The sequence below is a fragment of the Crassostrea angulata genome, chromosome 10 (genome assembly GCF_025612915.1).
Source record: "Crassostrea angulata isolate pt1a10 chromosome 10, ASM2561291v2, whole genome shotgun sequence".
NCBI lineage: Eukaryota > Metazoa > Mollusca > Bivalvia > Ostreida > Ostreidae > Magallana > Magallana angulata.
In genome coordinates, this window is record NC_069120.1 from 32,322,368 (window position 1) to 32,337,411 (window position 15,044).

Sequence of the window (15,044 nt, forward strand, 5' to 3'; positions counted from 1 at the left end):
GAAGATATTTTGTATTTTCCTGTTTCGTGGGGTCAGAACAGTCCCATAAGGTGCATGACCTACATTGTATTTGATGCATTATAATACATTAGGAAAGAAATACTCCTTCCTTCCTATTATAACTCATATAAAAATGATAAAGTGTCTACACCTACTTACATGTAATACACAAATTTAATAAGAAATTGTTTATACATGGTCAAAATGGGGTCAACTCAATAGTGCATGATCATGCAGTCTGACAAATAAAAAAATAACTTTTGCAACTAAAATGACACAAACTTTACAAATTCGATAGGATAGGTAACGATGATAAGCTTATTTAAATATTAAAAGATGATGATACAGTATGCTGTCAAAGGGAGATCACATTTAGAAAGTGAAAGTAGAACTTATATATGCATGCTGGCATCTCATTATATTGCGCTACTGCTACTACATGTATTATGCTTACCTAAATTGGTCAACATCATAATGATAATCCAATTAAAACACAATAATGAATTCCTTTAGCTGATCTTAACTAGGGGCCTAATCCTTTTCTGCATACGGAAAACACAGACATGTATGTATGGGTGTTGCTAAAACGCGGAACGAAAAACGGAACGGAAAGCGGAACGGAATGGAAAATAGCATCACGTTTATCGCTTAAAAAGGGTATAGACTGGCCAGAAACGATTAACTTTGTATCTTTTATTTATATCTAATGAATGATTATCAACATGTTGTTATCTTATTAATATTCATATGAATGTCTATCAATTATAGCATTGTATTCATTCGGCTTTAGTTGAGTACGAAACGGAAAAATCAAATGTATACGAATTGTGAAACATTTACATGATTAAACGAGTAAATTAGCTATAACTTTTTACTCATTTTTCTTATTTGGTATTGCTGGCATATCAGCGTAACGTACGCAGTTAGTGAAAGCGTTTTATGCGTGTTTTGAGTATTTTTATATTTCAAATATGATATGATGTACATGTATATACTTACATCAAAATTGAATTGCCGGTGTTCTAGACGATCTTTTATCATACAGACGATACAGTATCATTGAGATGGAAGAAAAAAACCCGTAGGACTGACGACATTAAAAATTAAAATACAGAAAACATTAAAATATGCCCGGTAATTTGTGAAACTAGCAATTTGTGAAACTAGTATTTTTAGCAATGCAATTTTGTTTACGTTTGCATTACTAAGCAGTTGTTTATTCCAGCAGCTATATACATATGATCCGAATAGAGAGCTCTAGACGTTGCCTAATTTGATTTTACGATTATATATTGGGACTATAGTATGTCGATCCCAAAATATTCATGCAGCACATTTGGACGATTTATAATGGAAAATGTTGACATCTTTTCTCCATTTGGAAGTCACTCAGAAGACCTTGCACAATTTTTCAACACTATAATCCGGGTCTGTTGAAATGCAAAACCCCGTAGACTTCTTTGTTTTTAGCCGTGTATTTATACCAGCTGATAAGCTAGAGAGGACGTTTTAAAGAAAGAATAATGAGAATGTGTAATGCTTCTAAAAGAGAATCGCTTGAACCCTAAGGTATATATAAATATACAGCAAAAAGTGAATCGAGGATATTTTGGGACAGAATATAGTGGTCAATGCATGTACTGTTAATTTTGAGGAAATAAATATTCTTGAATAAATAATCTAATATTGCTAATCTTTCAAAAAAAAAATAAAAAGGTACATAAAGTATATCGTTTTAGCATGATTAACAAATCTATGAGGTAAATAACATTAGATAAGATTTTCCGTTTTCCCTTCCGTTCCGCTTTCCGTTCCGTTTTCCGTTTAGCGTTTTAGCAACACCCATGTATGAATACACGTGAACCCATCTAATCGAAGAGCTGGGTAAAACTAGTACCTGCTAATGAGACATGCAGACCTGTGTTGTGTACGTAACTTCAGACAAAGATCATTCATTTGTAACATGCATGTATTTTTATGACCTATTCTTCAAATCCACTTGCACTATTTTTAACCGGGTTTTCCAACGGAAAAATCCGGTTATTAAAATGGTGAAAATGGCGGGCGGGCGGGCGGGCGGGTGGGCGGGTGGGTGGGCGGCTGCCAAAAGGGTACCCTCATTGTACGGATAACTCCTCCTACAGTTTTTAAGATAGGAAGTTGTTCTTTTGCAGATCAATTGTTCATATATCAGAGGTGTGCATATTGCTAGGATTTAGATTTCTGATAATTTATGAAAAAAATACCAGCTTTTGAACTTAGTCATTTTTTGGCAAAATATTGCATATAGGGTACCCTCATTGTACGGATAACTCCTCCTACAGTTCTCAAGATAGGAAGTTGTTCTTTTGCAGATCAATTGTACATATATCAGAGGTGTGCATATTGCTAGGATTTAGATTTCTGATAATTTATATAAAAAATACCAGCTTTTGAACTTAGTCATTTTTTGGCAAAATGTTGCATATAGGGTACTCCATTTCGACAGCTTTTCTCTTGTATTAGGTAAATCACAGCTTTAAGGTGGTGCAGGACACCTGCATATTGTGATGTACATGTATACTTTCTATTGAGATAAACAATAAAGTATATCAAATATTGATTGAATATTTACCCCCCAAATAATGTTACCTAACATTGAAGCGCAATGGGTTTGAGCATTTACATGTCTGTAAGAGCATTGGGGTCCAATAAGGTGTATTTTTGGTACTTTTACAATTGATATAAATGAATTTTCATGGGGGGGGGGGGGGGGGTCTGGACCCCTCACTCCCACCCCTTCTCTAAATCTGTGCACACGATGATGTTCATGTAGGCACACAGAAGCAAATCTAACACCGGCAACCGCCACGGGGAGGGGGCATAATTTAATTTTTAATTTTGTTTGTAATAATTATATAGACCATTATACTTTCTATGACATAAAATGTTAAGATTATTGATTAACTGAAAATTCAATGCAAACAGTTCTACCCCAAATTGCACATAAAGTGCTGCTCATGTCACAATGTGTATTATCATATGTGAAGGGATCTCATCCTTCAGTTATGAAAATTATAAATTTTAATTGTATTACCGGAGCTTGCATATAGCCTTCATTTTTAATTAAACTGGTACAAAACAGTGTTATTTAGGGGCAAACACATGGTGCGGGTATTACTGTCTAATGACAGCATCTAGTTTTATCTGGCGTGACTTCTGGTCGTCACAGAAAGTGCTTCCAATTTTGTCTTTTTAATATAATTTGGTTATTTAGCATGGAAGTAACATTTTAGCAATAGAAATACAAAAGATCATCTACACATGGTAAAAACCAAAAAAAGTTCTACTTCCAGTGAGACATCTCAAAATTCTCAGGTAGCTTTCTTTTATAAAAACAAAGAACCAACAAGATCTCAGAAACTGTGAGAGATCAAGACACAAAATTTATATGGATAATGGACATTTGATTTGAACATGTCTTTTAAGGGTTTATTTGATCGTACGTCACTTCTGGTTCTCACTCGAAGCGTTCAAGCAATAGAAGTTTTCATTTTTTTTTGACTTTTTATTTTTTAAATATTTTTTTCAATTTGATGAACAGTAACTTACCGTAGATAAATGCACTTAAATATCTGCTTTCAATTTCTTAAATCACTTCTGTTTGTTCGTTTCTGGTCCCGAGACAAAAACCTACAAAAATCTTTTCTCAACGAGATATTACAACTAACAAAAACTTGAACATCCTAACTTTGAGGAAAGACAAAACAATGTATAAATTAAGATATGTTCACTATGTTCTGTATGGTCCGGCGTATCTTCCGGTTGTCACAGAAAGTACTCAGAAATCGACTTTTTGTCTTTTTCTTATGTTTATTTCTTGCGAATTCCTGTACAGTATATATTATATCCATTTTCTGTTTACAAGAGAAATTGTTTTTTTTGTACAGATTTAAACATGAGGAACAGAAGACCTTTTTGTTGCAATAGAAAAAAAAGTCTAGTTATTATTATATTTATTACATACTTAGTAATTAGATTTTTAAAAAAGTATACACTTGAACAAATTGACTCTCTTTAAATATTATTTGAAAGTAGTCTGTACATGTATTAAATAAAAATATGAGATCTTATAGTTTTACCAAACATGTAGCTACAGAACTGGAATTTCCTCGTAACTAAAATTAACTGCTCCAAAACTGAAGCTTTTAACTGCATTTATAAATGTCGACAAAAAAATGTTTTATTTTTCGTCTGTAAACATGCAGAAATGCCGAAACGTATGAAAGGCAGAGGAGTTTCACAAGGGGTGTGATATGGATCCGTATCAGCCCTAAGGCTAATAACCTGTATCAGCCCCGGAGGCCAATACGAGTTGTGTGATGTCATCTGTATCACATATGCCAAAAACCTGTATTCCGGTGAGATATTTAAAAAATGTCAGGAAGCACTTTTTTAAACAAATGTTTGAACCACGAGATCTCAAAAAATGTAAGTGATCAAGACACGAAAATGACATGGATGATAGACATTTGATGGAAGATGTGTTTAACTGTTTTCATTTTGTCAACCGTCACTTCCGGTCCACAATGGAAGAGTTCAAACAAATCAAGTTGTTTAAAAGTTTAACTATTTTTCTTTGACAACTTTAGATAAATTGATAGACAATTAAGTCCTTTTGTCTATTGTTTAAAGAAATACCAACTTTTATTTTCATTGAGTACTTCCGTTTGTCCATTTCCTGTCCCGAGACAAAAACCTTGAGTCCATGAGTTCTCAAAAACAAAAATGACTTGAACAATCAAACTTTGTAGGATGATAGACCTATGTATGTACATGTGTTTACATTATTTTGATTTGTTCGGCGTAACTTACGGTCGTCACCGGAAAATTTACACTTCAAAATTTTTTTTTTCTTTTTTCTTTATTTTATATGGAATGAATATATCAGTATAAAATCTTATATGTATCATCAATGTTAAATAAGCAAACAATTTCTACTTCCGGTGAGATATCTCAAATAGCTTTCCTTTTTACAAATTTGATGCCCACAAGATTTTGGTCACTGTAAGTGATTGCAACTTATTTTTATGAATAATAGACATTTGATTGAAGATGTGTTTAATGGGTTTTATTTTGTCAACCATCAATTCCGGTTTTCACCGGAAGGGTTCAAACAAACCATGATTTTAACATGTTTAACTGACTTTCTTAAGTGTTTCATCTAGCATGATAAACAATGATGTACACTAGGCAAATGTTCCAGAAATACCAGCTATTGTTTTTATCTATCACTTCCGTTCGTCCGTTTCCGGTCCAGAGAGAAAAAATATTGTTTCAACGAAATCTCAGATTTGGCAGAGACGTGAACAACCAAACTTTGAGGAAAGATTGACTTATTATTGTACAAATATTTAACATGTTTTGTTTGGTTCAGCGTTACTTCCGGTCGTCCCTGATATTACTTCAAAAATTGATCTCTTTTTCATTCTCGTTGTTTGACATGGAAGTAATGTCTGGATATTTCATTCACAATAATTATCATATCCATTATTTTTTTCTATGTGAGAGAAGCAATGTCTTACAATTCAATCGATACATGTACTGTAGAATCATTAATTTTCGTGGGGGCCAATTTTCGTGGATTGCTGAACTTTTATAGGTTCGTGGGGACGTACTTTCGTGTATTTTCTTATACCTACAAAACGAAATATGACTTTATAACCCTAATATATTATTCGTGGAGGATGTTAATTCGTGGCTGAGAGGAACCCACGAAATCCACGAAAATTGAGCCACCACGAAATCTAATGATTCCACAGTACATCAAAACGGAAGACCTTTTTGTTGCTTTTGCAACAAGAGTCTAGTTATTTAATATAATTGTCAATTGAACATAACTGCCTGAAGATTAAGGAATAGTTCAAATGTGTGCAGTGATTATGATGAAATAATGATTTCATTTTGCATGTTTATTATTCAAATTATATATATTTACTAGTACCGGTATATATATTGGTCCTAGATGAAGTAACAAACCTTTGAAGTTTTTATTATAAAGCACAACTTGTGGCATGATTACCCTTTGATGCTCAAAATATTTGTATAATTCCTTAAACTTTTATTCCTTCTTCATTTGTTACAGTGAATTCATTTAAAGAAGGTGACGATAACCTAAGATCTCAACAGAATTTTCCATTTACAAAGTATATCCAGTATAGACCAAATGGAATAAGGAACAATAGTTTCCGAGGAGAACCTGTACACAATATGAGGACGAATAGCTTAACTTCAGGTATGGCATATACTTTTGCATTACTGTATAACTGGATTTTTTTGCAGGGTGCTTGTGGTGGATTGCATTCAGTTTCTATCCGATCTGTTTATATCAGTTTATTTTGTTGAAATCGTCAATACGGTAACTGTTTTCTGTATTAACTTTTAGCGCTATATTCTAGCTTTGCACATTTTCCTATGTTCCAAGGCATTCTCTCTTTCTACTCTTGCCAAAACTTACAGTCATTACCAGTGTAAGTAAATATGTATGTATTTTTCATAGTTCTGTATAACCATGATTTCTTTAAACCTTTGTCTATTATAACGGTGTAATGTTTACATTTTTTGGTTCACTTGACTTACATTGTCAACAACCTACCTGTATCATAGTGATTTATATTTATACTTTATTGTAAGTTTGTGTTTTGTCTTGTTTGCAGCTTTTACAATATTAAACCGTCATCCATCTGTCTACGTTGTCTGAATCAATTGGGAGACAGAATAGTGCTAATTTTTGCAAAATTTTGTGTTAAAATCTCAATTGCAAATAATCAATTGCAAAATATACACTATACATTAAAAATTGCTCAAGACATAAAAATCCCCCTTTCTGGCCCCTCTGTAGTGTCCAAACTTTCAGATGAAAGACCTTTTCCTGTGATCCTTATGTATTTTTAGCTCATCTGAGCTGAAAGATCAAGTGAGCTTTTCTGATCACATTTTGTCTGTCGTCCGTCTGTCTGTAAACTTTCACATTTTCCACATCTCGACAGTTCCTCAACTACTGGGCCAATTTCAACCAAACTTGGCACAAATCATCCTTAAGCAAAGGGGATATAAAGTTGTGAAAATTAAGGGTCACACCCTTTCTCAAAGGGAGATAATTAGAAATTATGAAAATTTTTGAGAAATTTTCAAAAATCTTCTTCTCAAGAACCATTAAGCCAGGAAAGCTGAAACTTGTATTGAAGCATCCTAGGGTAGTGTAGATTCAAAGTTGTGAAAATCATGACCCCCGGAGATAGGGTGGGGCCACAATGGTGGGGGGGGGGGTCGAAGATTTACATAGGAATATATTGAGTAAATCTTTAAAAATCTTCTTCTCACAAACCTATTAGCCAGGATAGCTGAAACTTGTGTGGAAGCATCCTCAGGTAGTGTAGATTCAAAGTTGTGAAAATCATGATCCCTGGGGGTAGGGTGGGGCCACAATGGAAGGTCAAAGTTTTACATAGGAATATATTGAGTAAATCTTTAAAAATCTTCTTCTCAAAAAGTAATCAGCCAGGAAAGCTGAAACTTGTGTGGAAGAAGTTTTCAGGTAGTGTAGATTCAAAGTTGTGAAAATCATGTACCCCAGGGGTAGTGTTGGGCCATATTGGGGGGTGGTTCAAAGTTTAACATAGGAATATGTAGAGTAAATCTTTAAAAATCTTCTTCTCAGAAATTTATCAGCCAGTTGATTCTTAATAATTGTTAAGACTTTGGCCCCAGGACAATTTTTCGGCCTCACAAGAAGGTTCAGAGTTTGTTGTAGGTTTATATCCCATATATAAACAATTGTTATAAAGGATCTTTTTGAGAACTGCAATACTCAACATATGATATGACTTTAAATCATCCTATTAGAAAAGGGACTTATGATTATAAACATTAGAATATCCAGGGGGGGGGGGGATGGATTTTATTTATACAGGATCTACATGTATTATTGTACATTGTCCAAATAGTTTGTATTATGAACCAGTAAGCTGATTTTATCATACCTATTGTTCCTCAGGTGAGCGATGTGGCCCATGGGCCTCTGTTTTTTGGGTGTTTTTTTTTTTTAGGTTTTCCACCTTTATTAGGGTCCTGCTCTGCGGGCACCCTTTAGTGATCAATCTGACTATCCGGCCGTCCTTCCATCTGTTTTTTCATCCGAAATCTTTTTTCCGGAGCGTATTTTCTCTCCCCATGGCTCAATCCGGCTCATACTTCATCCACTGAGTGCCCTTGAGTTAAGGATGTGCAGTGTACTTGAACCTTTTTTTTCGGTCTAACTTTAGGGTCATAGCATTCATTAGCAGAATTATATGAAAAATCCTAGTTCGAAGTATCTACTTTCCCGTTGATATAATATGGCTTATACTTCACTCACAGAGTTGCTTATGGTCAAAAGATTGGCAGTGACATTGAATGAATTTTGTAGGTCAAGGTACAAGGTCAGTTTTGACCATGCAGAAATCATTTTTTATAGCATATATACTCTCCAATTAGCCCTTATACTTCATATTATCAGAGGTTTGGGTAAAGGGTGTACAGTGACATAGAACAAAGTTTCAAGGTCAAAAGTGAAGGTCATGGCAGAATTATATGAAAAATCCTTTTAAGGATCATATCTTCTCTCCCTTTGATCCAATCTGGCTCATACTTCACCCACAGGGTAGTGACCTTAAGTGATGTTTGTAAGCTGTATCAGATCACACAAAAATACATTTTAAGGGCATAAATACTCTCCACTAAGCCATATCTGGCTTGTTCTTTAACCATAAACGTAGCTTTTGGGTTGATGGACGAGTGTCCATACATTTGAACCAAGTCAATGTGAAGATGAACTTAGGCAGTTCACAAACTTTTCTATGACTACAAGTGACACCATGCACAACAATATAGTTAAAAAGTGTTAAACATTTGAACCAAGTCAATGTGAAGGCCAGTTCACAAACTTTACTACAAATTACACCATGCATTACAATATAGTTAAAAAGTATTAAACATGTACTCTCTCTCTTTCTCTATCTCTCTCTACAAATGTAATTTATAGTATATGGCATTTATTATATCTTATTTCTAAAACATTTAAATGTAAAAAGTAAATCCATAAGTCAATGATGTTTTAAGAATACAGCTATGCTCATTACAACCTTCCTTGATTTAGATCCTTTTAGTTTTTGCTGAAATTAATTGCGCCGCTTAATATGTCACTGATTATGTTAAAAATTCATAATGTATACTGCTGTATGTGTTATTATTTAAAATTGAAACCAGACATTTTATAATTTATTATTAGATATTTTAATCAAAAGAAAACAACATCTCAACTCATCAATCAATTCTATCTCTCCGACTGACTGAGTCTAGTTAGCTCACCTGAGCTGAAAGCTCAAGTGAGCTATTCTGATCACATTTTGTCTGTCGTACGTCTGTCTGTCCGTCCGTCTGTAAACTTTTTACATTTTGAACTTCTTCTCTAAAACCGCTTGGCCAATTTCAACCAAATGTGGCACAAAGCATCCTTATGAGAAGGCGAATATTAATTGCAGAAATGAAAGACCGATCTTTATTCAAAGCGGAGAAAATATCGAAACTGTAGAGAAAGGGGGGTGCATTTTAATAAATCTTCTCAAGAACTACTGAGTCAAATTCAACGTAATTTTGAAAATGTACCTTTATGCTCTCATATATTCACATCTTTTCATAAAGTGATGGGGGGGGGGGGGGGCTAAAATAAAGGGAACTGGAAGTTAACCGTGAACACCAACTGAAAATTTAGTTATCTATATTGCATATAATTTTATTTTCGGTAAAAACGGTATTCCATAAAGGTAAATATGTCAAAGATTAAGTATATGCTAAAATAAGTGTAAAATTTGGATATTCATTTTTGGTTAATCTAGTACCAAGGGGCCACATGGCACAATATCCTTTGAACGACTATATAAAGCCAGTGTTGCTCAGGTGAGCGATGTGGCCCATTGGGCCTCTTGTTTTTTTTCTGACATGTTTTCTCAAATACACATCAGTCAAATTTGAAAAACTCTTAGATATTACTTAAGACAAAATTTGTGAGAAAATTATAGTTCCTTTTTTTGGCCCTCACTTCCGGTCCTGAGATATATCAAATTTTATGTTTTTGCTTGTACAAGATTTACAAGACAAGGGAGATAATAAGGAATTATTGAAAATTTTCGAGAAATTATTCTTCTCATGAACCATTAGGCCAGGAAAGCTGAAATTTGTTTGGAAGCATTCTCAGGTAGTTTAGATTCAAAGTTGTGAAAAAGTGGGGCCACAACAAGTGACTTTTTACCTAGGAATACATGTATTTAGAGTAAATCTTTAAAAATTTCTTCTCAGAAAGCAATCAGCAAGGAAAGCTGAAACTTGTATGGAAGCATCCTAGGGTAGTGAAGATTCAAAGTTGTGAAAATCATGACCCTCGGGGGTAGGGTGGGGCCACAATGGGGGGGGTCAACTTTTTCCATATGAATACATGTATATAGAGTAAATCTTTACAAATCTTCTTCTCAAGAACAATTTGGCAAGGAAAGTTGAAACTTATGTGGAAGCAGCTTTCTTAGCTGGCATAAATTCAAGGTTGTGAAAATCATGACCCTAGGGGGTTCGGTGGGGCCACAATGGGGGGGGGGGTGTCAAATTTTTACAATTGAATATATAGAGTAAATCTTTAAAAATCGTCTTCTCAAAAACCATTTGGTCAGTAAAGCTGAAACTTATATGGAAGCATCCTCAGGTAGTGTCAATTCAGGTTTGTGAAAAACATGACTCCCGAGGGTATGGTGGAGCAACAATGGGGGGTTGAATTTTTACATAGGTTCTTCTTCTCGAGAACCATTTGACCAGGAAATATGAAACTTGTATGGAAACATCCTCAGGTAGTGTAGATTCAAATTTATGAAAACCATGACCCTTGGGTATAGGGTGAGGCCACAATGGGGGGTTGCACTTTTACATAAATCTTTAATCTTCTTCTGAAAACCATTAGGCCAGGAAAGCTGAAACTTGTATAGAAGCATTCTTAGGTAGTGTGGATTTAAAGTTGTGAAAATCATGACCCTTGCGGTGGGATGGGACCACAAGAGGGGGGGGGGAAGCAAATTTTTACAATTGAATATATAGAGTAAATCTTTAAAAATCTACTTCTCAGAAACCATAATGCCTGGAAAGCTTAAAATTGTATAGAAGCATCCTCAGAAAGTGAAAATTCAAAGTTGTGAAAATCATGACCATCGGGGGTTCGATGGGGTTACAAATTGGGGGTAAATTACTTTTCATCTAGGAATATTAAGAGTAAATCCTTAAAAATCTTCTTCTCATTTGGGAAGGAAGGCTCAAACTTGTTTGGAAGCATTATTAGGTAGTGAAATTTCAAGTTTATTCAAATCATGAATCCCGGGGGGATGGGGGTAGGGGTAGGATGGAGTCTCAAGGGAGGGGGAGACAAAGTTTTACATAGAAATATATAGAAAAATATCTTTAAGGAGGCCGACTTTAGTTTGCATTGCGCATGTTTTTGCGCAGTCTAATATAATACAGTTGATTTATACTTCTTATGAATTTTTTTCGATATCATTTATAAAATTGGACACAATAAACAAAATACAGATAAAAATATTTAGATTGTTAAAGGAAATTTTTATTTTTAACACGATTTTTACGTTGTGCGGTAGGGGAGCATTGCCATTGCGCATTTATGACGTTATGATAAAATGAAGCTTTGTAGGAGTACGTTATAAGAAATAACATAAAAGAAAAAGTAAAAAATGTACGCTGTTTAAAATTTTATATACAGAATGATGCTATCCTCGAGGACATTTTCCTCATTTTTGGAATGAATCATTTATACCAATCATCATTCGTGATGATCCAAATATATAGCAAAATTTGGTGCATTTTAATATTTTGAGATGGCCCCCCTAAAAACCAAACGGTAGAATTTTGTGTTTTTTACATATAAGGTAGGAAATGATATTACTAATCATATATAACAATTTGAGAAAAAAAACTATTGTAGTATTTTTTAAAACTGCTTTGATGTGCGGAAAATGACAGTTTCCTATATAATCCTATAGTAAATGTACCTCTATTTTGAGATGGTACCTAAAAAGAACCAGACGGTCGATTTTCATGAACCTTCGCAAATAAACTAGAGTTGGTTTAAATTACATATGGTTAAAAAATAAAGAGTTATGCTATTGTAGTTTTTCCGCAAAAAAAACCCAAATCGGCCTCCTTAAATCATTTTCTAAAAAAAATTGCCCAGAAAAGCTGTAACTTTAGTGAAAGCAACTTCAGATAGTGTAGATTCAAATTTGTTCAAATTACAATCTTTAGGAGTAGTGTGGGGCTATATTGGGGATTTAGTTCTACAAAGGAAAACATTTTAATTATTCACAAAAATTAAAATGTTATTATATATGCTTTTACTTATATGCAAGCATTTTTATATATTGCTGATTCTTTAAAATTGTGTAAACTTTGGCCCATTGACGATTAGTGGACCTCACAAGGGGTTCAGAGTTTGATTTAGGTTTATATCCTGTATATAAACAATTGTTAAGAGTCTTTTTGGGTCTGCAGTGCTTAATGTGATATGACTATAAAATCATCCTGTTAGAAAAGGGACTTGATTATAAATATAAGAAATAAGATTTTTTTGTATAGTATCTACATGTGTTATACCACATTGTCCAAATATTTTGTATTATGACTCCCTGAAGACGATTTTATCATGCCTATTATTGCTCAGGTGAGTAATGTGGCCCATGGGTCTCTTGTTAGCTCACCTGAGCTGAAAGCTCAAGTAAGCTTTTCTGATCACTTTTTGTCCGCCTTCAGTCCGTCGGTCTGTCTGTCTGTAAACTTTTAACCTCCTGAACCGTTGGGCCAATTTCAACCAAACTTGGCACAAAGCACATTGGGTAAAGTGGATTCAGGTTTGTTAAAATAAAGGGCCATGCCATATTTTAAGGGGAAGTAATTGTGATTTATTGAAAATTTGGCGATATTTTTCAATGTTCTCAAAAATCATTTGGCCAGAAAAGCTGAAACTTGTGTGGAAGCATCATCAGATAGTGTAGATTCAAGTTTGTTCAAATCATGGTCCCGAGGGTAAGTTGGGACCACAATGGGGGGGGGGGGGGGGGGCTTGTTTTTGTTGAAGTTTTACATAGGAATATATAGAGTTAATCTTTAAAAATCTTTTTTCCAAACACCATGTGGCCGAAAAGCTGAAACTTGTGTGGAAGCATTCTCAAATAGTGCAGATCTGTAATTTGAGTGAAGTATCATCAGGTAGGGTAGATTCAAGTTTGGTCAAATTATTATCCCCGGGGGTAGAGTAAATTCATCAGAACTAAAATGTTATAATGTTGATTCTTTAAAATTGTTTAGACATAGGCCCCTGGCCAATTCTTGGGCTTCACAAGTTTGATGTAGGTTTATATCCCATTTCATTTAGATCTTCTTGAGAACTGTAATGCTCAATATGTGAAATGACTATACTGGGACAAAAAGGGATCAATCATAAACAATATCCAGGGAAAAAAATTAGTTTTTTTTAATACAGGATCTGTTAGACTACATTGTCCATATTCTTTTTGTATATAACTCCGTAAAGCTGATTTTATGATGGATATTGTTGCTCAGGTGATCAATGTGGCCCATGGAGCTCTTGCTTTTTTTTTCTGTCACGTTTTCTCAATAACGCTTCAGCCGATTTCATGAACTTTCAGATAAACGTCGACTTTGCTTATTTTGCATAATTACATTAGAGCTGGGGTATCACTATTGAGCATTGGCTTGCAGATATCTTGTTGTGTTTTGATTTACGATTTTATCTCTTAATCGATTTTAGTATTTACTTGTTAATTTTATGAAAAATCACAATGATAGCACCTTTTGTCCAGTATAAATAGTCTAATAAAAAAATTTGAAAAGAATTTTTTTGGACACGTTTTCTCAAAAACGCGCGATTCTGATGAAACTTTCAGATCTTACTCTTGACAAAATTTGTAAGAAAATTTTCGATCAATATTTTGATCGTCACTTTTAGTCCTCCCGAGATACAACAAAGTTAGAACGTACAGAATTTTCTGTGATGATTATTATTCTTCAGCTGTAGTGCCCTTTGCACACAGAACCGCCCGTCGTCACTTCCGGTCGTCACCAACAGAAAACAGAAAACAATCATATTTCAACTTTTCTAGTTTAAAAATATTGTTTCTACTATGTATTGATACAGACGTCAATTTAATGAATGCAGAATATGTAATTTGTTATAAAATCGATCCACGGTATTATCACATATCGTTTAAAACATTTGGAACATCAAATAATAATTCAATTCAATTTTTATTTCAAACATTTTTATCAAGTAAGGTAACGCTGAAATTGCACTAGAGCTTAATAGTGCTTACCCTAGAAAAAGTGATATCGCAGAAAAAAGAGAACAAGATGAAACTAACTGTTTTCAAAGTTGTAAAAAGTACTGGTCATTTTATTGGAATTTATTTTTTTATTTGCATTAACATAAATACTTACTGAAAGTTGTGTTCCATGATCACTGTCTTTGGGGCTGTCCACTATTCTGATTTCTTCAGCATAATTCTATATAAAATAAAATAAGTTTGTATGAATTCATTCAAATCCCATCAGCATTATGTATAACTTCATCTTGTAGCTGCACCGATTTAGGGATATTTAATGAAACAATTTTGTGTATTTCTTTATTAATTATGTACAATATAGTTAGTCAATTTAAAAACCGCCATTTTGAAATGTAAAAAAAACAAAACAAACAAAAGCTGAATGTTACGTTCAACATAAATATTTTTCATATTACCTTTATTATCATTTCTTTGAACTACATATGATGCATTATCTTCTTGAATGTTCCATACTAAATTATGCCATCGCTCACGTTAAAGATCTGTTTACTTTGATTCAAAAATGCTTAATCATTGGGCAAAAGTTACTTTTAAGAATCAAAACAACTCGCTGACTGT

The 15,044-nt window shown here is 33.9% G+C and overlaps 1 protein-coding gene across 1 annotated transcript in view; it reads left to right on the forward strand.

Moving 5' to 3' along the window:
• Positions 1–15,044, forward strand: part of LOC128168128 (uncharacterized) — an 84,111-nt gene that overhangs the window by 39,446 nt on the left and 29,621 nt on the right. Inside the window, exon 3 of the mRNA XM_052834234.1 lies at positions 6,125–6,274. Coding sequence (XP_052690194.1) covers positions 6,125–6,274 — 150 coding nt within the window. The remainder of the gene's footprint in view (positions 1–6,124; positions 6,275–15,044) is intronic.